Raw genomic sequence first — 25,166 nt, forward strand, 5'->3', positions numbered from 1 at the left:
GTGAATTCTGTGGACAATAAATTATATGCAGTATTGCAATCAGATTCTCAATGATAAAACCTTGGCCTTCATGAGTATTCGCTTTTATTGCTTTCAGAACATCTGTACGGTGGGCATCCTTGCCTCTTGCAGCTCTTTTCTACTTAATCCTACAAGGTTTTCAGTATCATGTTTAAAAACCTTGGAGTCAGCTCTCTCCCACGTGATGATGCTGCCTCGATCAGATTCACAATCTGCACCAATATTAGTAGCTGATGCAGTCACATCACCCCTCTCCTTTAAATGCAGGCCAACTATAAGCAGTGCAAGCCGGCTTTAATTGGAACTAGAACTTATAAATCAGAACCATTTGTTGCTGCATCTGTCCAAACAACAGTACAATCAACTCAGGCTTGATACCAAAACCATCAAGATTAACAGAGAGCTGGAAGTCACCATGATGCCCACTTTGTCCAAGGTGTAGACTAGTTCCTCCCGGTGATCCTTACATCAGTTTTCTCTTTCTAGAACTTAACCCTCTACATTTGCCTGATATTGTCTAGAACTTAACCCTCTACATTTGCCTGATATTGTCTAGAACTTAACCCTCTACATTTGCCTGATATTGTTACAGAAGGCTATCACTGAGGTCTCCAGGATTAGTACTTTGAATATACACTATTACTCGTCAAACAATATAGCAGAACAAATCATCAAATGATTTCAGCCTTATTCAAAATATGAAGCAGTTTCATTTCATCATTCCTGATTATCCAGTCCCTATGTATGCAAATGGAACACCGATGATATCAGTTACCCAAATTTAAATGTTGTATATTGCAATAACAGGACTGCTAAAATATGGACTATAAACCCTCACAATGAGAGATATTTCTATGAAGTTATTAGTAACTGCCTACTTGTCTGTTTCTATCCAAGAAAACGCTTACCTTACTGATTAGAAGAATATGATCACCTTCCTTAATACTAAGTTCATCAGGATTGGTTGCTTCATATGCAAAAACTCCTTTGCAATACTCCACTACAAAAATAAATGTACAAGGGTGTCAATGTGAGCTTAAATGAATTAAAACCAAAGTAGTTAAATTGTTAAGCATTTAAAAAATTCAAACAAAAACTACTGAAGTTAAGTATATGTTTGTAACAAGGAGTGAAGTTCACTGCATTTATTTTTGTTTGGAGGCAGTGGTGGTAAAGATTGTGACAAGAAAAAAAACTGATATAGATTGAATTGACCCCTTCATAAACACCAGGGAAATGATCCTATCGACACGTACAGATTCTTAAATGGGACTGACCAGGAAAACGCAGGGATACAATTTTCTTCCAATTTTGTTTGTATAGAATGTAGGAATCACGAGTCAACATCAGGGATCAAGCACTCAAGAAAGAGACGAGAATTCTTTTCACTCAGATGGTAGTGAATGTCTGGAACTGTCTACTCATGATGCTCGTGGGCACTTGGTCATTGAGTACAGTCAACAGATGATCACTAGATTTTTGAGGATTACTTGTATCAAGGATTGCCCTAAACCAGCAGGATGAACTCATTAAATAGGGAAGCAGGCACGAGGGAATAAATGGCATATTCTTGCTATTGGCCCACGACTTCAAAGGCATACAGGTGGAGAATTATTAATTCAAACTAATTGAAAGGCGAAGTTACTGAATAAATTATTTCACATTGCTTTATGCCATGGTTCAGAAGATAGTTACTGTCAAGTAAGATTTTGCACAATTACAGTGCAAAGTAAGCTTGTAAGATCATCCTGCTACAGTCACTAGATTCCACAGGTCATCAACACCGGCACACTGTACACTATGTTGGCAGTGTTGTCCAAAGTATTTATTTGTTTGTTATTATTAGTTTTTGAGTGATTCACTGGACCAACATCCACGGATCAATTCAATTCCAAGGCAGCAAATTAAATACTTCTGTTGCACATTTCTCTGTTAACATGATTTCTAACAAGATGACTTAACCTAAACAGTCTGAAAATTTTAAGACCACAAGAAATGGAACAGAATTCGTCCACTTAACTCACTAAATCTACTGTCATTTAATCACGGCGGATTTCTTTTCTCTCTCAACCCCATTTTCCTGCCTTCTCCCCTCAACCTGTGACACCTTTACTAATTAAGAACCCATCAACCTTCTGAGGGTGGAGATGTACCCCCAGAGCCTCTGAAAGCCCTGGAACAATGCCAAAGATGCTTAGGAAAGACTTTGAGAATCACTGGAAGCTCAGACGCACGAAAACCAGCATTCTCCAACATGAACTGCATCTCCACCATGATAAAGTAACAACAACTCCAATAATAGATTGGATGCCTAGCTTGCATATTTCCAATGACATGACCGGACAAATCCTTCACTCCCAGTTGAAGGAAGGCCAGTGAGCCCCTGGTGGGCAAAGGAAACGCTTCAAAGAGAACATCAAAATCAGCCTGACAAAATTCAGCATACATCTAAAAAATGGAAAGACATACATCTAAAAAAGGTGTTTCCAGCAGATACACCTGGAGGAAACCTCTTCAAGGAGGAGTTTTGGTTACTTGGGGAAAGAAATAAATATATATACTAAAGTTATTACGAACTCCATGGAGCATGTGGGGATCTTCCAATATCCAGGCATTCCTTTTTTTTCTTTCTTTTTTCTTTCAATAGGGATGTTAGGGGGCAGAGGTTAAGGGGAGGGGGGATGGGTAACACATATTTTCTTTTTCACACACTTTTATTCTGTAACTATTTGAAAACACAATAAAAAAAAGTTTTTTAAAAAAAAGGAGTTACGCTACATGAGGGCAACTTGTGCCGTGCTGCAGAGAACAAGCAGCAGCTGAAAAAGGAGAGACTGAACACCCAATAAAAACTATCACAGCCACCACTTACTCTTGCCCTCACTGCACTAGAATATGTGGATCCCAGACCAGACTCTACAGCGAGCTGAGCACTCACCAAGACAACTCCCTTAGCAGAACATCACACTCGACTCGATTGATTGCACTACTACTACGCCCTTAACTTGTAATTTTAAAATTTTAGCTGAACCAATAAATTCAGTTAATCCATTTCTCAGCTTTAAAATTCACCTGCTCAAAAGTATGCCAAAATAATTTGACTAAGCAAAAAAAAAAACACACACGCATTTTAAATTTATTCTCATCTACAAACTGGTAAGATTAAGGCCATCAAAAAAACCTTGACAGCAAATTTCAAGTCATTTTCATCTGATACTATCACAATCAAATGACAAAACACTCTTGCTTCCATCAATTTGCCATCTAACTCTTCACTCACGTTCAACTTTTGCTTGCTTAATGGAAATCTAAATTACACCAATGAAGTTGCAAACAAGATAAAAAAAAATACCAATTTATAAAAGTTCAAATTAAAGAGGACAATTTTATTATAAAGAGGAACTGGAAAACAACACTGAACTCCAAAATTCAGCTACTCTCACATAGGTTATAAAGTCAGTAAAATATTCCAACAGTGATCGCCTTAAAGAACTGACCATCACAAGCTAACATTAGAATTAAAATTTACATTTCTCAATGCTACAAGCTACGGGTCCAGTAGTGACGTGTACCAATTCCAGGTTTCACTTTCAACGATGTCACATTTGCCGCGATGCACCAACACAGTTTGTTACTTTCAACAGGGTCAGATTTATAGACTTCTTTCCCCTCGGGCCACTGTAACTTTTCATCTGAATAGGACAAAGGTGCAAGTAATTCGGAGCAACTAAAATACAAGAGTTTGGACACATCTCATTTCTCAAGGTTAACTTATTATCAAAGTGCATATATATCACCAGAGAGTACCTTGAGATCTCAATTTGCCTTCAAGATTGGAATTTTCTACTCCCCAGAAATCAACATTATGAAAGGAGATATTTAACAATTTCAATCTACTTAGTTGCACTTCAACTGGACTGCTGTCGGCTGAAACATTCTTTTTTTAATCTACTTAGCTTATGCCAGACAGAGCTTTCACAGACAACTGGATTCACGTACTGCTGAAACGACAAGTTCCTCTAGAGGGTAGCAGCATTACATTTTTAAGTACAGCAGAAATAAATTACTATATACATCTGAACAAAACCACTCAAAAAAACAGCTGATAAGAGATCATACAATAAAATCTGCATGACTAGACGTTTTAGGATTAATATTCCCTGCCTTTGGGCACCAATTTTTAATTACCATACGATACGTCAGGTGAATCTGTTGGTCATTTGAGTTTGCTATCTACCCGCCCATCGCTGCTAAATCTGAAACACGGATCAAAAGTCATTTAAAATCGTTAATGTCATTACCTTTATGTTTATTTTCTGCTTCATTTTTCACAATCTCTGTATTACTTGCTGGAATGGATGGCTGTAAATTACATAAAATTGCATGCAATTAATGAATAGGTGTAGATCAAAGCAGCTGAAGTTGCATTATAGAAGACACTTGAGGGTGGCCTAATTATCATTCGACACACAAGGCCAGTGTTCAATTAAACTGGCTGCATGCTTACTTACTCCTGGATTTTTTTTTCAATTTTTGTGGTTTATTTACTCAGTCATCTTTCCTGGTACTTCAAGAATTAAAACTTAATACATTTAATAAACAATTTTTGACTTCAGTACTTATCAACAAGACACAAGTCTGACAGAACATCTCACTTACAGAGCCCCAGAGAATCTCTACCCAACATGGTAGCATAGTGGTTAGAATAACACTTTTATAGTGCCAGTGACCCGGGTTCAATTCCCGCCCACTGCCTGCATGGAGATTGCACATTTTCCCTGTGACTGCATGGGCTTCCTCCCACGGTCCAAAGTCATACCAGTTGGTGGGCTAATTGTTCCATGATTAGGCTAGGATTAAATCGGAGGGTTGCTGGGCAACGTGACTCGAAGGACCTGTTGAGGGCCTATCTCAAAAACAAAATAATCAAAATGCTGGTGGTTGTTCAGCATCTGTCACAAGGTCACAGCGTATGGGCCATTTGCTGAAAGTGCATGCTTAAATTAATGCTTCCATGAGCGCTTCTTGACAGTAATCAATGAAACTTGTAATGCAGACTCTCCATCATCCAGATCTCAGTATCATTCTTAACAGAGGATTGCCAACCATGGTGACAGGTACTTCAAGCAGATGGTTGAAAGAGGATATGTCATTCTATCAGAGTTCATTTTCATTCTTATAAGCAAAGACTAAGAGGTAGGCTCAATCACAACCGGCTTAGGCACATGGAATTCTAGACAGCAGACGTCCTGGCATAACTGCTTTGCCATTTATTTGGCTTGCTTGGTATAATCATCATAAACACGATCACTTGCTGGTACTTGAGGGGAATTTTGAATTTCTGCAGGTGTGCTTAACCACAGTGTCACCTATATTGATAGTGTTTGCTTGACATAACATAAAAAAAAGGAGTAGGCCATTTGGCCCATCGAGCCTGCTCCGCCATTCAATAACATTGTGACTGATCTGGCCATGGACTCATCTCCACCTACCTGCCTTTTCCCCAGATCCCTAATTCCCCTACTATGCAAAAATCTATCCAACCTTGTCTTAAAAATATTTACTGAGGTAGTCTCCACTGCTTCATTGGGCAGAGAATTCTACAGATTGACTACTACTCCTAGCCTATTAAACGTCAGGGAGGTAATGTTAAAGCTACACAAGACCCTAGTTAGACCCCACATGGAGTAGGTCACCTCCCGACAGGAAGGATGTGAATGCTATAGAGAGAGTGCAGAGGAGATTTACAAGGATGTTGTCTGGATTGGAGAGCGTGCCTTATGAGAATAGATTGAGTGAACTTGGTCTTTTGTCCTTGAAGTGAAGGAGAATGAGAGGTGACCTTATGATAGATGTGATGAGAGGCAGTGATCGTGTGAATAGCCAGATGCTTTTTCCCAGGGCTGAAATGGCTAACATGAGGGGGCATATATTTAAGGTGCTTGGAAGTAGGTACAAAGGGGATGTCAGAGGTAAGTTTTTCCACACAGTGTGTGTTGGGTGAGTGGAATGCACTGCCAGTGACAGTGGTAGAGGCAGATAAAATAGGCTATTTTAAGAGACTCTTAGATAGGTACACGGAGTTTAGAAAAATAGAGGGCTAAGCGGTAGGGAAATTCTAGGCAGTTTCTAGAGTAGGTTACATGGTCAGCACAACATTGTGGGCCGAAGGGCCTGTAATGCGCTGTAGATTTCTATGTTCTATAAACTCAGTGAAGGGACAGAATACACTTTGTTCAAGAAAGGAATTTATTTTCAACTGCAGATCTAAAAAAATGCTTAAGAATTAATACATAACCTTTCACGTGTAGTCATGTCTATTTCCTAACTGGGTGAGTCAGCCAATTTGAAAGCAGCAAAGTCGTATAATCAACACTGTGACAAGTCAACATTGAAATCTTTAATGTTTAACCTGCCCTATGGTAATTCACAGGAAATTGTCAAAGAAACCACAAAAGGAGAAATGAAAAACAAGTAAAACTCTGGTCAAGGAGATAAGTTTTAAGAAGAATATTTAAATGGAAGAGCTAGGTTTAAGAAAAAAAAGTTGCAACAAGGCTCTGGGTCAGGAGAGTTACAGACCCAACCGCATACAATGGGGCAAAGAAAATTCAGTTACACTCTAAAGGCTGAAACACAGAGAACAAAAAGTTCCAGGAAGTTCAACAGGCTAGGAGGAGCAGTGAAGCAGATACTGTCAAAACAGACCAAACTCTGGTTAAACACACCTGCAGAGATTCAAAATCCCTTTCAAATACCAGCAACGGATCATGATCGTTCAACAAAAATACTCTTGGGTTCATCAAAAGGTTAAAACTTCAACAGCAGAGATCTCCCTTGTTACTACACTGTACTTTCGTTCAAATCCTGGAGTAGGATTCAAACCCACAACTTAGATTTTAAAAAACCCTTCAATGCAAAAGGTCTGTAGGCCAATACCAAGCCAGGATGATAATCAATCCTGACAAATGCATTCATGGAACACAAAAGTAATCTATCGCCAAATTCCATAAATTTCAATGATGGATGTGGCAAATATGACTCATTTTGAACAACATTTTTCTTCATTTTGCATACTGACTATTCAAGGGAAAAGCAATAAAATATCTGCCTACCTTTTCTGATTTTTTATCTTCTGATTCAGAATTAGATAACCGTGATTTTAGTTTTACAGATCCTTCCTTAAATATATCTCCAAACCCCAAGCCACGAATTTTCTTTGATTGGAATGTTGTTCCTGTTCCTGCTGAGCTCTCAATTCCTGTAGAATCTAAAGGTGATGTTGGCGATAAAGGTCCTAATCCAATCAAATCCTTGATGGGAACATCTGTTGCAACCAGAAAACTATATACGTCTCAAGTGGTCATCATTGTTAATAATAACAAATTAATTTTCAAATACAGAATACACAGAAAACAAATCTTCAGCGAATCAATTCACAAGGGTATTAACTCAAGTTCAGGTTTAATTATCATTGAATCATACACAAACACAGCCGAATGAAACGGTGCGCCTCCAGTCACTCGAAAAAAAATCATAGCCCAAGTCCCCGAGTAACGTCCCGCAAACTGACAGTGTGTTTGTTCCCTGGCAGGCTGTAGATGAACACACGCATGCAAACCAGCTTGTAATTCCACCAGTCGAACACTGGAGGGCAGTACTAACAGGAAACGTCAGCCTCCAACCAAGCGCGGGACGGTGTGCTACATCGCCTCAGACATCTCCTCTCCTGGACTGCAGCAGCGGGAAAGCCCACAGCATCATGTTGCAGATTATAAGACTAGATACCTTTACAGTCTGCAAGCTGACTTGAGGACTGAACAAATTACCCATTATACTTTAAAAAAAAACACACAGCTTGATTAAATACGAGAGCATTCTTGATTTATAATCATTACACATTCTTAGTATCTGTGAGCAAACTTGGGAGCTACACAAAGTTCTTAAACTTGCAGGACTGTTGTGACAGAGGTTACATCCTTAGTAAACCATTGAAATTTCTCATTTTGCAATCCCAAGTACAGGAAAAATAAGCCAAATTCTTGACTTCCTGCCTTTGAAATGATACCAGAAAGAGCAGCATAACTTTCCTCAACGCTCTCCCGGCTGGTAAATGGAATACAACACCAAGGGTTCTTTAATAAACTCCAAGGTGCTAGCCATCGATCATCGGGTAGCACTGTGCCTGGCCAAAAATTCTCCACTCACATACAGCCAGTTAGCATTTTGTCATGAGAGAGAGAATGACAATCATATGGAAAGAAGTTGGCAAGGACTCAGCAACTTCATCAATAAGGATGCATTGTTAATCATCTGGCTAACTGAGTAGGTAGGTAGGTGATAGGTGGGGTACACTGAATATCAGGAAGATAAACCATAATCTGCCCTTCCGGTGAAATTAAAAACCACTGCCTGTAAGGAGTTTGTATGTTCTCCCCATGACCGCGCGGTTTTCCTCCGGGTGCTCCGGTTTGCCCACCCCCTAGTCTAAAAATATATCTGTTAGTAGGTTAATTAGTCATTGTAAAGTGCCCCGTGATTAGGTTCGGATTAAATTGGGGGGGGGGGGGGGGGGCTACTGGGCAGCACGCCGGAAGTAAGGTCTCAATAAGCAGAAACCTATTGTTCCCCAATGCCTAATTGAGATCTTTTCTCTTACAATTTAATATGTGCAATGATTGCAGAAACGATGATCCTTTAAAGAGTTCTGATAGTTTGTATGCAAACCGTCATCCAAAATTAAGACAGAAAATGCTGAAAACATTCAGGCTTGGCAGCATCCACGGAGAGAGGAAGTGAGTTGCCATTTCTTGTGCAATCCCCTCCAGTGGAGTTTCTCTCTCTCCACGGATGCCACAGCAATTCAGTTGCTTTTTATTTCAGATTTCCAGTATTTGCTTCTTTGCAAAAACCTTTACCTGGTTCAATCAGCACTTCATCGGTTTCTCCATCTTCATTCTGATCAATCAATTCCTTAACAAAATTTGATGGAAACAACCCAGTTTTCTCATTTAGGATTCCCTTCCACCAGCCTTCTTCCACCTACAAGATGTAAATCAGATAAAAGTTTGAGAATCCACAAGCTGAATTGTTAACATAACTTGCTGTGCAGGTTTCCTCCAGGGAACATATACATTAAAAAAACAGAAGAAACTGTGTGAGAGAGGAATCAAATGTGAGCTGTCTGAAAACACTACATGCTGAATACCCAGACTGCCAGCTAACATTTATTAAATTAAGGGTTTTTGTGCAATTATTATGAATAACTGCTGAACGTGGAAAAAGAACAGCTTATTGGTTACATTTAGCTGAGCAGTCAAGGCATTTTTGTAGAGAAATATAACATCTCAAAGCAACTTCCCTCTCTCTGAGTTAAAATACATTATGGATATCAGTGGTAATATGACCCAACTGTTCTTAAGCAACAACATTTCTTAGCCAATCCTTGCAGCAGACTTGCTCAAGTTCTTGCTGGCAACTCGTGACCAATAGGAAAATGTCACATCACCAGTTTCCATAGCAGAGATGCACCAATAAAGATCAGCTCAGAATATAGCTGCCCCTGGCAATTCAAAGGAAAGTTTTGTCTTGGCTCCAAAAATATTGCTATTTCCACAAATAGGAAGCTTATGCTTACCAAATCAAAAATGAATGTAATCAGGGCCTCTTTGGTTCACACCACCTCATTTCTCTCCCCTCCTTGAGTCAAAAAAAATTCACACAATATGAAACGTGATTTGATCTACTTGTGAGCATGATGCAATATTTCAGCTCAAAACATCCTGCCAACGGTAAGAAGTGTGGTGAACTACATATACCTGTCTGGACACGCCCCCTGCTGACTGCTCCTGTGGCTCCTCCCACAGACCCCCTGCTGACTGCTCCTGTGGCTCCTCCCACAGACCCCCTGCTGACTGCTCCTGTGGCTCCTCCCACAGACCCCCTGCTGACTGCTCCTGTGGCTCCTCCCACAGACCCCCTGCTGACTGCTCCTGTGGCTCCTCCCACAGACCCCCTGCTGACAGCTCCTGTGGCTCCTCCCACAGACCCCCTGCTGACTGCTCCTGTGGCTCCTCCCACAGACCCCCTGCTGACTGCTCCTGTGGCTCCTCCCACAGACCCCTGCTGACTGCTCCTGTGGCTCCTCCCACAGACCCCCTGCTGACTGCTCCTGTGGCTCCTCCCACAGACCCCCCGCTGACTGCTCCTGTGGCTCCTCCCACAGACCCCCTGCTGACTGCTCCTGTGGCTCCTCCCACAGACCCCCTGCTGACTGCTCCTGTGGCTCCTCCCACAGACCCCTGCTGACTGCTCCTGTGGCTCCTCCCACAGACCCCCTGCTGACTGCTCCTGTGGCTCCTCCCACAGACCCCCCGCTGACTGCTCCTGTGGCTCCTCCCACAGACCCCCCCTGACTGCTCCTGTGGCTCCTCCCACAGACCCCCCGCTGACTGCTCCTGTGGCTCCTCCCACAGACCCCCTGCTGACTGCTCCTGTGGCTCCTCCCACAGACCCCGGTATAAAGGCAATTGAGGCCTGAGCCCAGCACTCATTCTCCAGGATGTAGTATGGTGGTCAACTACTGCTTGTTCTTTCTTCCAGTCAAAAAAAGCCGATATCTCGACTTCACGTCTCAGAGAGAGTTATTGATGGTGCATCAATTTTATTGCTACCTGCTCCAGCTGCGGGAAGAAGGGCCATTTCGCCAAGGTCTGTAAGTCTAAACCACGAGTGGGGTCGGGCAGCGCTGCGTGTGAGGCATGGGGGCTGCCATCTTGCCTTCCCGCCTCGTGCGAGGCACGGGGGCCGCCATCTTGCATGCCCGGATGGGGGCGGCCATCTTTGTCGGCGCCAACATGCCCCGCCCCCGACCCGCCGGTGCTTACCGGGCACCAAGACGGCGGTTCAACTCTGGCCTCCGTAACCCTCGACCAAAGTGCCCCACACCAGCTTGCAAGGTCAATGATGGACATCCTGGTGGAGGGGCACAGGACTAGCTGCCTGTTTGACACGGGCAGCACTGAGAGTTTTATTGACCCGGACACTGTGCAATGCTGCGGACTCGTGACACGGCCGGTAAGCCAGAGGGTCACCTTGGCTTCTGGGTCGTATTCCACAGACATCCGGGTGGGTTGTGTGGCGACATTGGTGGTGCAGGGCACAGAATATCGGGACTTTGCGCTACTGGTCATGCCTCAACTGTGCATGCCTGTGCTATTGGGGCTGGACTTCCAGAGCTATCTCGAAAGTGTGACTATGGCATATGACGGGCACCTCCCTCCACTCACTGTCAAGAATCCTCAGTTTTGTGGGACCTCGCCATATACCCCGCTACTGACCACACACACACACCGAACCACACATCCCACCCAGCACCATGCCGACAGCTGCGCCACTGACACCACTTGCAGCCTCTCCACCCTCAAGATCCCTCCCCCACCGCTGTTCGCCAACCTGACCCCCGACTGTAAACCTGTGGCAACTAAAAGCAGGAGGTACAGCGCGGGGGACAGGGCCTTCATTCAGTCAGAGGTGCAGCGGCTGCTCAGGGAGGGGATCATTGAGCCAAGCACAAGCCCTTGGAGGGCCCAGGTGGTTGTTGTTCGGACCGGGCAGAAAAATGGGATGGTCATGGACTATAGTCAAACCATCAATAGGTTCACACAGCTTGACACGTACCCCCTACCCTGCATCGCGGATATGGTCAACCAGATAGCTCAGTACAAGGTGTACTCGACAATAGATCTGAAATCGGCTTATCACCAGCTCCCCATCCGCCCAGAGGACCGCCCCTACATCGCCTTCGAGGCACAAATGGTGTCTCGGTCTTCCAGAGGGAAATGGACCGGATGGTGGACCAGTGCCAACTGAAGGCCACATTTCCCTATCTGGATAACATCACCATCTGTGGTCACGACTGGCCGGATCACAACGCCAACCTCCAACGATTTTTCCAAGTGGCCAAAGCCCTGAACCTTACTTATAATAGGGACAAGTGTGTGTTCGGAACCACCCGACTCGCTATCCTTGGGTATGTCGTGGAGAACGGGGTCATTGGCCCTGATCCCGACCGTATGCGCCCCCTGTTAGAACTCCCTCTTCCCACCATCCTCAGAGTCCTCAGACGGTGCCTAGGCTTCTTTTCCTATTATGCCCAATGGGTCCCTCACTACGTAGACAAGGCCCGCCCCCTGGTCAAGTCTACCACTTTTCCCCTCTCTGCCGAGGCCTGCGCAGCCTTCAGCTGCATTAAAGGGGACATTGCCAAAGCAACGATGCATGCGGTGGACGAGACCATTCCCTTCCAAGTAGAGAGTGACGCCTCCGATTTTGCGCTTGCTGCTACCCTCAATCAGGCAGGCAGGCCAGTAGCATTCTTTTCTCGTACCCTTCAAGGCTCTGAACTTCGGCACTCCGCGGTGGAGAAAGAAACCCAGGCCATAGTGGAAGCTATTAGGCACTGGAGGCACTATCTCGCCGGCAAAAGGTTCACCTTGCTGACCGACCAGCGCTCGGTTGCATTCATGTTCAGCAACTCCACCTACAACTATGATATCCTGTACCGGCCTGGAAGGCTCAATGAGCCCCCTGATGCCCTATCCCGGGGAACGTGTGCCAGCGCACTGCTCGACCAGCTATACGCCTTCCATGCAGATCTTTGCCACCCGGGGGTCACCCGATTTTACCATTTCGTGAAAGCCCGGAACCTGCCGTACTCCCTTGAGGACATCAGGACGATGACCAGGGACTGCCAAGTCTGCACTGAGTGCAAACCGCACTTCTACTGTCCTGAAAAGGCGCAACTTATCAAGGCCACCCGCCCCTTTGAGCGACTGAGTGTTGACTTTAAGGGTCCCCTTCCCTCCACCGATCGCAATGTCTACTTTCTCAATATTATCGACGAGTACTCGCGGTTCCCCTTTGCCATCCCCTGCCCCGACACCACTACCACGTCCGTCATTAAAGCCCTGCGCCAGCTGTTCGGATATCCCTGCTATATCCACAGTGATAGAGGGTCCTCCTTTATGAGTGACGAGCTGCGCCAGTACCTGCTGACTAGGGGCATTGCTACTAGTCGGACCACGAGTTATAATCCCCGGGGAAATGGACAGGTGGAGAGGGAGAATGCCACAGTGTGGAAGGCCACACTTTTGGCCCTTAAGTCAAAAGGGTTGCCGGTCTCCCGATGGCAGGAGGTCCTCCCCGAGGCACTCCACTCTATCCACTCCCTGTTATGTACGTCCACTAATGCCACCCCTCACGAGTGCCTATTCTCTTTTCCCAGGAAGTCTGTCACTGGGACCACCCTACCAGCTTGGCTGACGTCCCCAGGGCCAGTGCTGCTCTGGAAACATGTGAGGAGTAATAAATACTCCCCGCTGGTCAAGAGGATTCACCCTCTACATGCGAACCCCCAGTATGCTTACATGGTCTTACCTGATGGGCGGGAGGACACGGTCTCCGTCCGCGACCTGGCGCCCACAGGAGCAGCAGACCACTACCCCGAACACTCCACGGTTACTATGAACCCTGTACCTGAGGTGACACTGCGCACACCGAGCCCTACACAGACTCCTCACGACACTCCTATACCGGGCGTCTCATACGCGCATATACCAGGCGCCTCGCACACGCATGAGGGATCACTGACGCCTAGTGGGCTGACACCTCCAGTTAGGCCGGAACCAGCACAACCACCGTCTCCGGTGCAATCACCTCCGGCATCTGTGCAATCACAGCCGGTGCTACGTAGATTGCAGCAACAGATTTGACCACCTGATAGACTTAACCTGTAAATATACTTGTAAGAAAATGCGCCCCATGGGGACTCCCTTTTAAAACAAAGGGGGGGGGGGGTGAATGTGGTGAACTGCATATACCTGTCTGGACACGCCTTCTGCTGACTGCTCCTGTGGCTCCTCCCACAGACCCCGGTATAAAGGCAATTGAGGCCTGAGCCCGGCCCTCATTCTCCAGGATGTAGTATGGTGGTCAACTACTGCTTGTTCTTTCTTCCAGTCAATAAAAGCCGATATCTCGACTTCACGTCTCAGAGAGAGTTATTGATGGTGCATCAAGAAGCTAATACAATTTTATTCCCAACTACCCCTAAAATGAAGACCTGCCCCTGACAGAGGGGAAGGAAGCACGATACCACTGCCTGCAGTCACCATAAAGCAGGAAGACTCGTCTGGCTAGAGACTGACCAACGTGTAAGCCGCTAAGTTTATGGTACCCTCTTGATTTCTTCAAAGTGCATGACCATACACTTTCTGACACTGTATTCCATCTGCCATTTTTTTTTTACCTGTTCTCTTAATCTGTCATTCTGTAGCCTCTACTACTTCAAAACCACCTGCCCCTCCACCTATCTTCATATCGTCTGCAAGTTTTGCAACAAAGCCATCAATGCCATCATCCAAATCATTGACATACAACGTAAAAAGAATCAGTCCCAACACAGACCCCTGTGGAACTCACTAGTCACTGGCAACCAGCCAGAAAAGGCTCCCTTTATTCCCATTCTTTTCTTCCTGCCAATCAGCCACTGCTTTATCCATGCTAGAATCTTTCCTGTAATATTATGGGCTCATAGCTTGTTAAGCAGCCTCATGTGTGGCACCTTGTCAAAGGCCTTCTGAAAATCCAAGTACATCACAGCATCCGATTCTCCTTTGTCTATCCTGCTTCTTATTTCTTAAAAGAATTCCAACAGATTTGTCAGGCAAAATTTTCCCTTGGAACCATGCTGACTATGGCCTATTTTATTATGTGCCTTCAAGTATCCTGAGATCTCATCCTTCATAATCAGCTGCAACATCGTCCCAGCCACTGAGGTCAGAAAAACTGCCCTATAGTTTCTTTCCTTTTGCCTCTCCCTTCTTGGAGTGGAGTGACACCTGCAATTTTCCAGTCTTGTGGAACCATTCCAGAACCTAGTGATTCTTGAAAGATCATTCATTACTAATGCCACCACAATCTCATTTGCCATCTCTTTCAGAACTCTAGGGTGTATACTGTCTAGTCCAGGTAACCTGTCCACCTTTAGACTTGTCAGTTTCCCAAGAACCTTCTCTGTAGTTATGGTAACTTAACACACTTCATGCCGCCGACACCTAGACCTTCCACCATACTGCTCGCGTCTTCCACAGTGAAGACTGATGCCAAATACTTAGTCACTTCATCTGCTATTTCATTGTCCCCCAGTTCTACCTCTCCAGCAAACACGAGGAAATCTGCAGATGCTGGAAATTCAAACAACACCACACACAAAATGCTGGTGGAACACTCGGCCCGAAACGTCGACAGCGTTTCTCCCTATAGATGCTGCCTGGCCTGCTGTGTTCCACCAGCATTTTCTTTCTTTCTTTTTCAATCTTTTTATTATTATTAATATCAACATGATAAGATTAATACATAGATAGTGGGATTACAAACTTACAAAATTAAACTGAACATGAAAGGATACACAAGCAATAGTTACAATATAGTTAAGTCTTCCCAAATCATGAATGATACAAATATCAAATAAACAAAGCAAAACTAGGTATATCATATTATATGTAAAAAAAATAGAAAAGAGAAAAAGAAAAAAATTTTTTTTAACCCTAAGAAAAACTAATCTAACAACCTAATAACTAATAAAGAGAAAAAAAGGAAGAAAAAAAAGAAAAAAAATGAATAAGGGGCTGTTTATAGTATCTATTTTTAAAAAATACAAAATCATCAGTGTCGCCAACTCCGATCCTCTCAACATATATATAATCAAAACCGGAAAAACGAATAGGTTTGGAACAGGGTCAAATTACATCATATGAAAATATTGAATAAATGGTCTCCATGTCTTTTCAAGTTTAATAGAAGGGTCAAATACAACACTTCTAATTTTCTCCAAATTTAGACATAACATAATTTGAGAAAGCCAATGAAATACGGTAGGGGGATTAATTTCTTTCCAATTCAACAAAATAGATCTTCTAGCCATTAATGTAAGAAATGCAATCATTCGACAAGCAGAAGAAGATAAATGGATTGAGTCCATCATTGGTAAACCAAAAATTGCAGTAATAGGATGAGTTGTAAATCAACGTTCAATACCGTGGAAATAATATCAAAAATGTCTTTCCAATATTTTTTCAAAAGCGGACACGACCAAAACATATGAGTTAAAGACGCTATCTCAGATTGACATCTGTCACATATAGGATTTATATAGGAATAAAAACGAGCCAATTTATCCTTGGACATATGAGCCCTATGCACAACTTTAAACTGTATTAATGAATGTTTAGCACATATAGATGATAAATTGACTAATTGAAGAATTTTATCCCAATTCTCAATAGGGATAGTAAGGTTAAGTTCTCTTTCCCAATCATTTTTAATCTTATAAAAGGCCTCTGAACGTATTTTCATAATTATATTGTAGAGTTTTGATATTACACCTTTCTGAGAAGGATTTAGTTCTAACAAATTCTCCAAAATACCCGAAGACTCAACACTTGGAAAGGTAGGAAGTACAGTGTTTAAGAAATTCCTAATCTGTAAATATCTAAAAAAATGAAATCTAGGCAAATTATATTTATTAGATAATTGTTCAAAAGACATAAAACAATTATCCAAAAATAAATCGGAAAATCATAGTAATCCTTTAGTCTTCCAAGTTGAATAAGCTTGGTCTATAATAGAAGGATGAAAAATGAAATTGGATACAATAGGAATAGTTAAAACAAATTGATTCAACCCAAAAATTTCCGAAATTGAAACCATATATGTAAAGTATGTTTAACTATCCGATTGTCAATTCGTTTCTGCAATTTAGAAAGAGCAAAGGGAAGCGAAGACCCTAAAATAGAACCCAATGAAAATCCTTGTACAGATTTAGTTTCCAGGTTTACCCAATGAGGGCTAAAAGATAAATCACAATCCTTTAACCAACATATCAAATATCAGATATTAATTGCCCAATAATAAAATCTAAAATTAGGCAATGCCAATCCACCTTCCCTCCAGTAAATATTTTTTACCTAATCTAGGATTTTTATTCTGCCATATATATGAGGAAATTTTTGAATCAACATTAGCAAAAAAAGATTTCGGAATAAAACTTGGTACCGCTTGAAATATATATAAAAACTTGGGTAAAATAATCATCTTAATAGCATTAATCCGACCTATCAGAGATAAAGATAATGGTGACCATTTAGTGAACAAACATTTAATCTGATCAATTAAGGGTAAAAAATTAACCTTAAATAACTCCTTATAATTTTTTGTAATTTTAATCCCTAAGTATATAAAAGAGTCATTAACTAATTTAAAAGGTAAATTTCCATAAATTGGAACCTGTCTATTTAAAGGAAACAATTCACTCTTATTAAGATTTAATATATACCCGGAAAAATTACTAAATTGAGCCAACAATGATATAACTACAGGAATGGATTTCTCAGGATCAGAAATATATAATAATAAATCATCTGCGTATAATGATAACTTATGTATATCCATCCCACGAGTAATACCAAAAATGTTCGTTGATTCTCTAATAGCAATTGCCAAAGGTTCTAAAGCAATATCAAATAATAATGGACTAAGAGGACAGCCTTGCCTGGTACCCCAAAATAAATGAAAAAAGGGAGATCTTTGATTGTTAGTAAAAAACCGAGGCTACTGGAGTATGATATATCAGTTTAATCCAGGATATAAATGTCGGAGTGAAATGAAAAAATGTAGATTTTCTTAGGGTTAAAAATTCCACTGTATACCCATCTGGACCTGGTGCTTTCCCAGAATTCATAGAGGAAATAATCCCTTTAATTTCTGCATCCGTAATAGGAGTTTCTAATATTGAAAGATCATCTGATGATAATTTTGGAAAATTCAATTTCCCAAGAAAATCATGCATGGTATTATGATCATGAGGGAATTCAGAATGATGCAGGGAGGTATAAAAATCTTGAAAAGATTTGTTTATCTCATCATGGTTAACTGTCAATTCACCATTCTGTTGACGAATCTTAATAATTTGACGTTTAACCAAAGCATTCTTCAATTGATTAGCTAACAGTTTACCTGATTTATCACTATGTATATAAAAATCAGATCTGGTTTTCATTAATTGATTTTCAATCGAAGATGTAAGTAATAAACTGTGTTCCATTTGAAGTTCAACCCTTTGTTTGTAAAGCTCCTTACTAGGAGCAGTCGAATATTTCTTGTCAATTTCTTTAATTTTATCAACCAATAAAAGAGTTTCCTTCTTAATACGTTTTCTCAAACCAGCAGAATAGGAGATAATCTGTCTACGTATATATGCTTTAAAAGTGTCCCAAAGTGTTCCGCAAGAAATGTCATCCGTGGAATTAGTTGAAAAGAAGAAATCGATCTGTTCCTTCATAAATTTAATGAAATCCGGATCTTGCAGTAAAGTAGAATCAAATCGCCATTGCCTAATACTAGAAGCTGTATCCATTAATTTAATAGAAAGTTTCAAGGGAGCATGATCGGAGATGGCTATAACGTCATAATTACAACCAATTACAGATGGAATAAAACCAGAGTCAATGAAAAAATAGTCAATTCTCGAGTAAGAATGATAAACGTGAGAAAAATGAAAACTCTTTGTCCTCAGAATGCCGAAATCTCCAAATATCAAAAATTCCATTATCAGTCAAAAAAGAATTAATGTAAGTGGCCGACTTATTAGGTAAAGTCTGAGTAGATATAGATCTGTCCAGCAAAGGATTTAAACAACAATTAAAGTCACCACCCATTATTAACATATATTCATTTAGATTAGGTAGAGAAGTAAATAAGGACTTTAAAAAATCGGGATAATCCACATTTGGAGCATAAACATTAACTATAGCAACCTTTTTGTTAAAAAGTAACCCAGTAATTAACAAAAATCTGCCATTCGGATCCAAAATAATATTGTGTTGGACAAATGTAATCGAGGAGTCAATAAAAATTGAAACTCCTTTTACTTTGGCATTCGAATTTGAATGGTACTGTTGACCCCTCCAAAACCTAAAAAGATGATGATTGTCCTCTTTCTTCACATGAGTTTCTTGTACAAAAATAATATGTGCATTCAGTCTTTGGAATACTTTGAAAATCTTTTTCCGTTTAATCAGATGGTTTAAACCATTAGTATTCCAAGAGACAAAATTAATGGTCTGAGCCATATTTCTAAAATCAACCCTTTGGTATATAAAGAGTTAACCAAATTATGAACTCATGCACCCAAAAGAGGAACAAAAATAAGGGGCGGACCTGGAAGTGACGACACCACGGACATTTTAGTAGTTTAAAATCAGCCCAAATGAAAAAACAAAAAAAAACTAGTAAAAAGAGAAATAGAGTCAGAAAAGAATCCCCCACCCCCCACCCATGAATAAAAAACCCTTCCTGAGCCTGGAAAAGGCCAGGAAAAAAAAAGAATGATACTAAATCCACCCCCTTATCACCAGAAGGCAACTCCAAATATATAATAGAGGGAAAAAAGAGATCCACCTAAACTCCAAAAAAGTAATTAACACTATACTAAAACAAACTTCTTAATATAATTGCTAATAAAAAAACCCAAAAAGAATATAAACACTAGTAACTTATAAATCGGGTTAAAACCCAAACAAAAAAAGTTAAAATGTGATAAGAAATGCATTATAGGAAGAAGACGAGAAAAAAAATGGCGAAATCAAAAAAAAGAGCAAGAAATATTTTAGAGAAGAAACCGCCATCTTAGTCACACAAAAAATGAAAAGGATATATATCAAACCGTTAAAAAAAATTCACTTTCAAAGGATTAATAATAATGACCAAAAATAAAGTACAATGGTTAAAGTAAGTAAATTTAAAAGATTAGTACGTCGAAAAAAAACTACCGTAGATTCCGGACTACAGAGCGCACCTGATTAAAAGCCGCTGGCTCTAATTTTAGAAAGAAAATCAATTTTTTACTTGTACAGGCCGCACCGGATTTTAGGCCGCACCGGATTTTCGGCCGCAGGTGTCCCACGTTGTAATATGAGATATTTACACAGAAAGATATTACACGTGAGGATTTTTTAACTTTTAATTAAATCCATATGGTAACATAAACAAATACATATTGCAAATGCTTTTTTTCGAACCGTGCCTGTAACGCGGCTACTTTTAAATATACGTTGCGTATACTTTTTTACTGAACAACATTCCAATATCTCCTAACGACTGGTAAAAAATATATATACTGCAGCCTACCAGGAAAAGTTATTGATCGCCTTTAACTTAAAAGCAGCGTTCACTCAGATCCAATGCCGCTCGCGTAATGCGCTCCCCCCCTCCTTCCCGTTTATCGCAAACGGCATTTTTCCCACAAGACGCGGCGAAACCGGGTGTGACGTCATAGCATCCCGCGATGTAGTACAGAAAACAAATATAGTTAAAACACTTCTAACTTTAACTAGAAAATGAATTACTAAGCGAAAATATTATAAACTAAATAACTGCCATAAAGGCAGCACAATGCTTTTCTTCGAGTGTTTTCCATGTTGATGAGGGTGAGTACAAATGACTGATTTACAATAATTTAATTGTGAAAGTGCGCTTGATTTATCGTACAATTTCATTGGACCTCTGTGAACTACTCATCAATTTTATTGGTCTACTGTTACGAGGCAAAATGTTTTTGGCGGCATGAAAAAAATCATGCATTAGCCGCACCGTATTAAAGGCCGCAGAGTTCAAAGCTGTTCAAAATGTGGGAAAAAAGTAGCGGCTTATAATCCGACATCTACGGTAATTATTTTCTAAGTGAAGAGAAAATACAAATTACTGAGACACAAAGGGACTTGGGAGTCCTTGTGCAGGATTCCTTAAAGGTAAATTTGTAGGTTGAGTCTGTGGTGAGGATGTCAAATGCAATGTTAGTATTCATTTCAAAAGGACTAGAATATAAAAAGAAAGCATGTAACATTGACACTTTACAAAGCACTGATGAAGCCTCACTTGGACTATTGTGAGCAGTTTTAGGCCCCTTATCTTGGAAAGGATGTGCTGACACTGGAGAGAGTTCAAAGAAGGTTCACAAAAATGATTCCAGGATTGAATGGTTTGTTATATGAAGAGCGTTTGATGGCTCTGGGCCTGCTGCCTCATTGAAACCTATCAAATGGTGAAAGGCCTTGATAGAGCGGATGTGGAGAGGATGTTTCCTATGGTGGGAGAGTCTAAGACCAGAGGACAGCCTCAGAATAGAGGGACATCCATTTAGAACAGAGATGTGAAAGAATTTCTTCAGCCAGAGAGTGGTGAATCTGTGGAATTCATTGCCACAGGCAGCTGTGGAGGCCAAGTCTTTATGAATATTTAAGGCAAAGGTTGATTGATTCTTGATGAAGGGAAACAGGGAGAAGGCAGGAGATCGGGGCAGAGGAAAACTGGATGAGCCATGATGAAATGCTGGTGCAGACCCTAGGGGTCAAATGGCCTAACTCTGCTCCTTCTTAAATAATCTCTTAAATAACCTCTTTCTCAATGCCATTAAGACGAAGAAGATAGTTATGAACTTCAGGAGACCTTGCTCCACTCTCAACCCACTTTACATCGGTGGCACACCAGTGAAAACTGAGCAGTTTCAAACTCCTGGGAGTGCACATTTCTCAAGGTCCCAGAACACATCCTGCACAATCAAGAAAGCTCACCAACGCTCTGCTTTCTGAGGAGGCTGAAGAGAGCTACACTGTGTACATCAAAGCTCATGATCTTTTACAGATGTACAGTGGAGAGCTTCCTAATATGCTGCATCACTGCATGGTACTGTAATTGCATTACAGCAGACAGGAAGGCTCCAAAGCAGGTAGTCAAAACATCTCAACGCACCACCGGCCATCCAGGTCATATATACAGAAAGGTGCCAGATAAAGGCCCGTGAAGGATCAATCCCACCCACCCTGCTAATGGACTGTCCGTCCCACTCTTGTCAGGGAGGAGACTACGGAGCATCCATGCTAGGATCACCAAATTCAAAAACAGTTACTTTCTCCAAGCAGTAAAGCTGATCAACACCTCACCCCCATCCACTACTGCTTTATAACATCATTACCTTATGCAAAGACTGTCCTGTGCCCCATGCAACACTGTCAGAATCAGGTTAAATACCACCAGCGTAAGTCGTAAGACTTGTAATGCGGCAGCAGTACATTGCAATACAAAATTTAAAATCTAAAGTATATAAAGTTAAATTAAATAAATAGTGCAAAAAGAAAACAAAGTAGTGAGGTAGTGTTCATGAATTCAACATCCATTCAGAAATCTGATGGCAGAGGGAAGAGGCTGTTCCTGAACTGCTGAGTGTGTGCCTTCAGGCTTCTGTACCTCCTCCCTGATGGTAGCAATGAGAAGAGAGCATGCCCTGGGTGATGGGGGTCCTTAATGATGGACATATAATCAATGTATATAAGCTATCTTACGTATTGATATTTATTGTGTTTTATTATTGTATTCTTCATCTTATTAATTTTTGTGCTGCATCAGATCTGGAGTAACGATTTGTCCCATTCTCCTTCACAATTGCGTAGTGGAAATGACATTAAACAATCTTGAAGCTAGATATGGCATGTACAAAATTAAGGGAGGGAAGGTTTTTTTCTTTAAACACAGAGGGTTGTGAGTGCCTGGAATGACTTGCCAGGGATGGTGGTGGAGGCTAAAACATTAGGGTTATTTAAGAGCCTCTTGGACAGGCACATCGATGAAAGAAAAATAGAGGGTTATGGGGTAGTGTGGGTTTAGTACTTTTTTTTAAGAATTATATGGGTCGGCACAACGTGGAGGGCTGAAGGGCCTGTACTGTGCTGTAGTGTTCTATGGTTCTATGATTTGCACTTTAACCCTTTGAAGAGCTGACAACTTAATCCCTTCAGTATTAATCAATAAGCTTCAAAACCTGGGCCTCTATACTTCTCTCTGCAACTGGATCTTGACTTTCTCATTGGGAGACCACAGTCAGTGCAAATCTGTAATAACATCCCCTCATCACTGACAATCAACACTGGCACACCTTAAGGAAGTTCGCTTAGCCCTCTGCTCTGCTTACACTTATGAATGTGTAGCTAGGCACAGCTCAAATGCCAACTATAGATGCACTGATGACATCACTGTTGTTGCCATAGGGTGTCTTACAGGAGTGAGACAGATCAGCGAGTTGAGGGGCGTCGAAACAACAATCTCGCACTTGTGTTAGCAAGATCAAGGAATTGATTGTGGACTACAGGGAGGGGAGATTGGGAGAACACACACAGCAGTCTTCAAACGGGTCAGCGGTGGAAAGGGTGAGCAGCTTTAAGTTCCTGAGCACCAACACCTCAGAGGATCTACTGTATTCTGGGCCCAACTTATTGATGCAATCGCAAAGGCGGCACATCAGTGGCTATACTTCATTAGGAGCTTGAGGAGATTGAGATGTCACTAAGGACTCCAGCAAATTTTTACAGATGTACAGTGGAGAGTATTCTGATTGTTTATATCACTGCGTTATTCGGAGGCTTCAATGCACAGGACAGAAAGTGGCTGCAGATGGTTGTCGACCCAGCCAGCTCCATCATGGGCAAAAGCCTCCCACCACTGAGAACATCTTCAAAAGATGGCATTTCAAGAAAGTGTCACCCATCATTAAGGATACTCACCATCAGGGGACATGCCTTCTTTGGAATGCCATCATCTGAGGGGTACAGGACCAACACTCAACATTTTAGGAAGAGCTTTGTCCACTCTGCCATCAGATTTTGGAATGGTCCATGAACACTAACCCAGCTGGTCTTCTTTTGTACTATTTTTTTTTTACCATTTTGTTCTGTACGGCTGCCACAAAACACACTTCAAACCAAAGTCAAAGTTAAAATTACCATTAACTTTACAGCAAGATATGCAAATTATGATTTAGCAACATGCAGCTATGGTATTATGGTACCATACATATCTGAATCCATCACTGTTCTTTTTAATGCCTCTTCAAAATGATGTTCATTATTGAGGATTCATTGGCTGAGGGCAGCCAATGTGAATCACAAGGTTTCCTCGCTTTGAGATTCATGGGATCAGAAGTATACATTGAAGACATAAAGGGCTCTGTGTATTACTATAATGCCACCAGTAGTGGGCATGTCTTGCCAGCTGCACATATAAGAAAAGGAATAGCACTGAGCTGGCAACAGAAGAAAACCAAAATGTTGATTTGATTTCCATTGCTAAATATTGTTGAAAAGCAAGTAAGAATGAAAAGAATTCCTAGCAGCTGCTAGATTTGACTTGCAACAAAATCAGCTTCCTGTCCCAGCTTCATTCAAAGTGCATGGGATATAAACATACACATTAACAAGCAATGTTTATACATTCACTTTATCCATTCTGTTCCTGGGATTGCTATGATCGATGGACAGAAGATGACATTACGTTTGGAGCGACACACAGAGTGCTGTAACTACATCTGAACTTTCTTCCTACCAGCTCAAAATTTTTAAAAAATGAAGATTTGACTCCCTATTTTGCTCTGGCTTTCTCATGTCAGATTTACATTCAGACACCTACTGGTAGAACATAAATCTGACCAAATACAGCAAAGTGGAGAGTCAAATACTTCTTGAGATTTTGCACTCTTTTGAGTTAGTGCAAAGAGATTGACAGCCATTCATGCATGTCCTCCTGGAGAGGAATCCAGTGCTTTCCTCTGAAGGAGGTGTTTGAAACATTTATAATGTTTGAAACCAAAGAACAGTTGTTTCGAGAACCGGAGAGAAACACCAGCAATTTTCTTTGAGACATCTCGAGGACCGATAACTTCACAAGAGAAAGCCAGAGATTGGATGGGGAAGGAATACATAAAGTAATAGACAAAGCAGAAAATAAACTACTGAAAGTCCAATGCAAACTCACTAATACGCCAATTAATGAGCAAAGCTGCAAGACACATGATGCACTTTTTCTACCATCACCACATGACTTTGAGCCAATTAAAGATGTAAACTGCTCACTCAAATTACCATTTCACACAAGTATAACATTGCCCATCCAGCTATGAACACAAGGAAATGAAGGATTGGAAAGATCTGCTTATGAGAACATTAAATGACTTTGCAGGATTAATTAGTGAATTATTATTG

At 41.4% G+C, this 25,166-nt stretch overlaps 1 protein-coding gene across 3 annotated transcripts in view; it reads right to left on the minus strand.

The window, feature by feature from the left end:
- cd2ap (CD2-associated protein) overlaps nt 1-25,166 on the minus strand; it is a 200,761-nt gene that overhangs the window by 51,059 nt on the left and 124,536 nt on the right. For all 3 annotated transcript variants that reach the window (XM_073057253.1, XM_073057251.1, XM_073057252.1), the window contains 4 exons: nt 8,940-9,063; nt 7,137-7,348; nt 4,323-4,383; nt 930-1,021 (listed from right to left, as the gene is read on the minus strand). In XM_073057253.1, the coding sequence (XP_072913354.1) occupies nt 930-1,021; nt 4,323-4,383; nt 7,137-7,348; nt 8,940-9,063 (489 nt within the window). The remainder of the gene's footprint in view (nt 1-929; nt 1,022-4,322; nt 4,384-7,136; nt 7,349-8,939; nt 9,064-25,166) is intronic.

Source organism: Hemitrygon akajei, chromosome 9 (assembly GCF_048418815.1).
Source record: "Hemitrygon akajei chromosome 9, sHemAka1.3, whole genome shotgun sequence".
Classification (NCBI taxonomy): Eukaryota; Metazoa; Chordata; class Chondrichthyes; order Myliobatiformes; family Dasyatidae; genus Hemitrygon; species Hemitrygon akajei.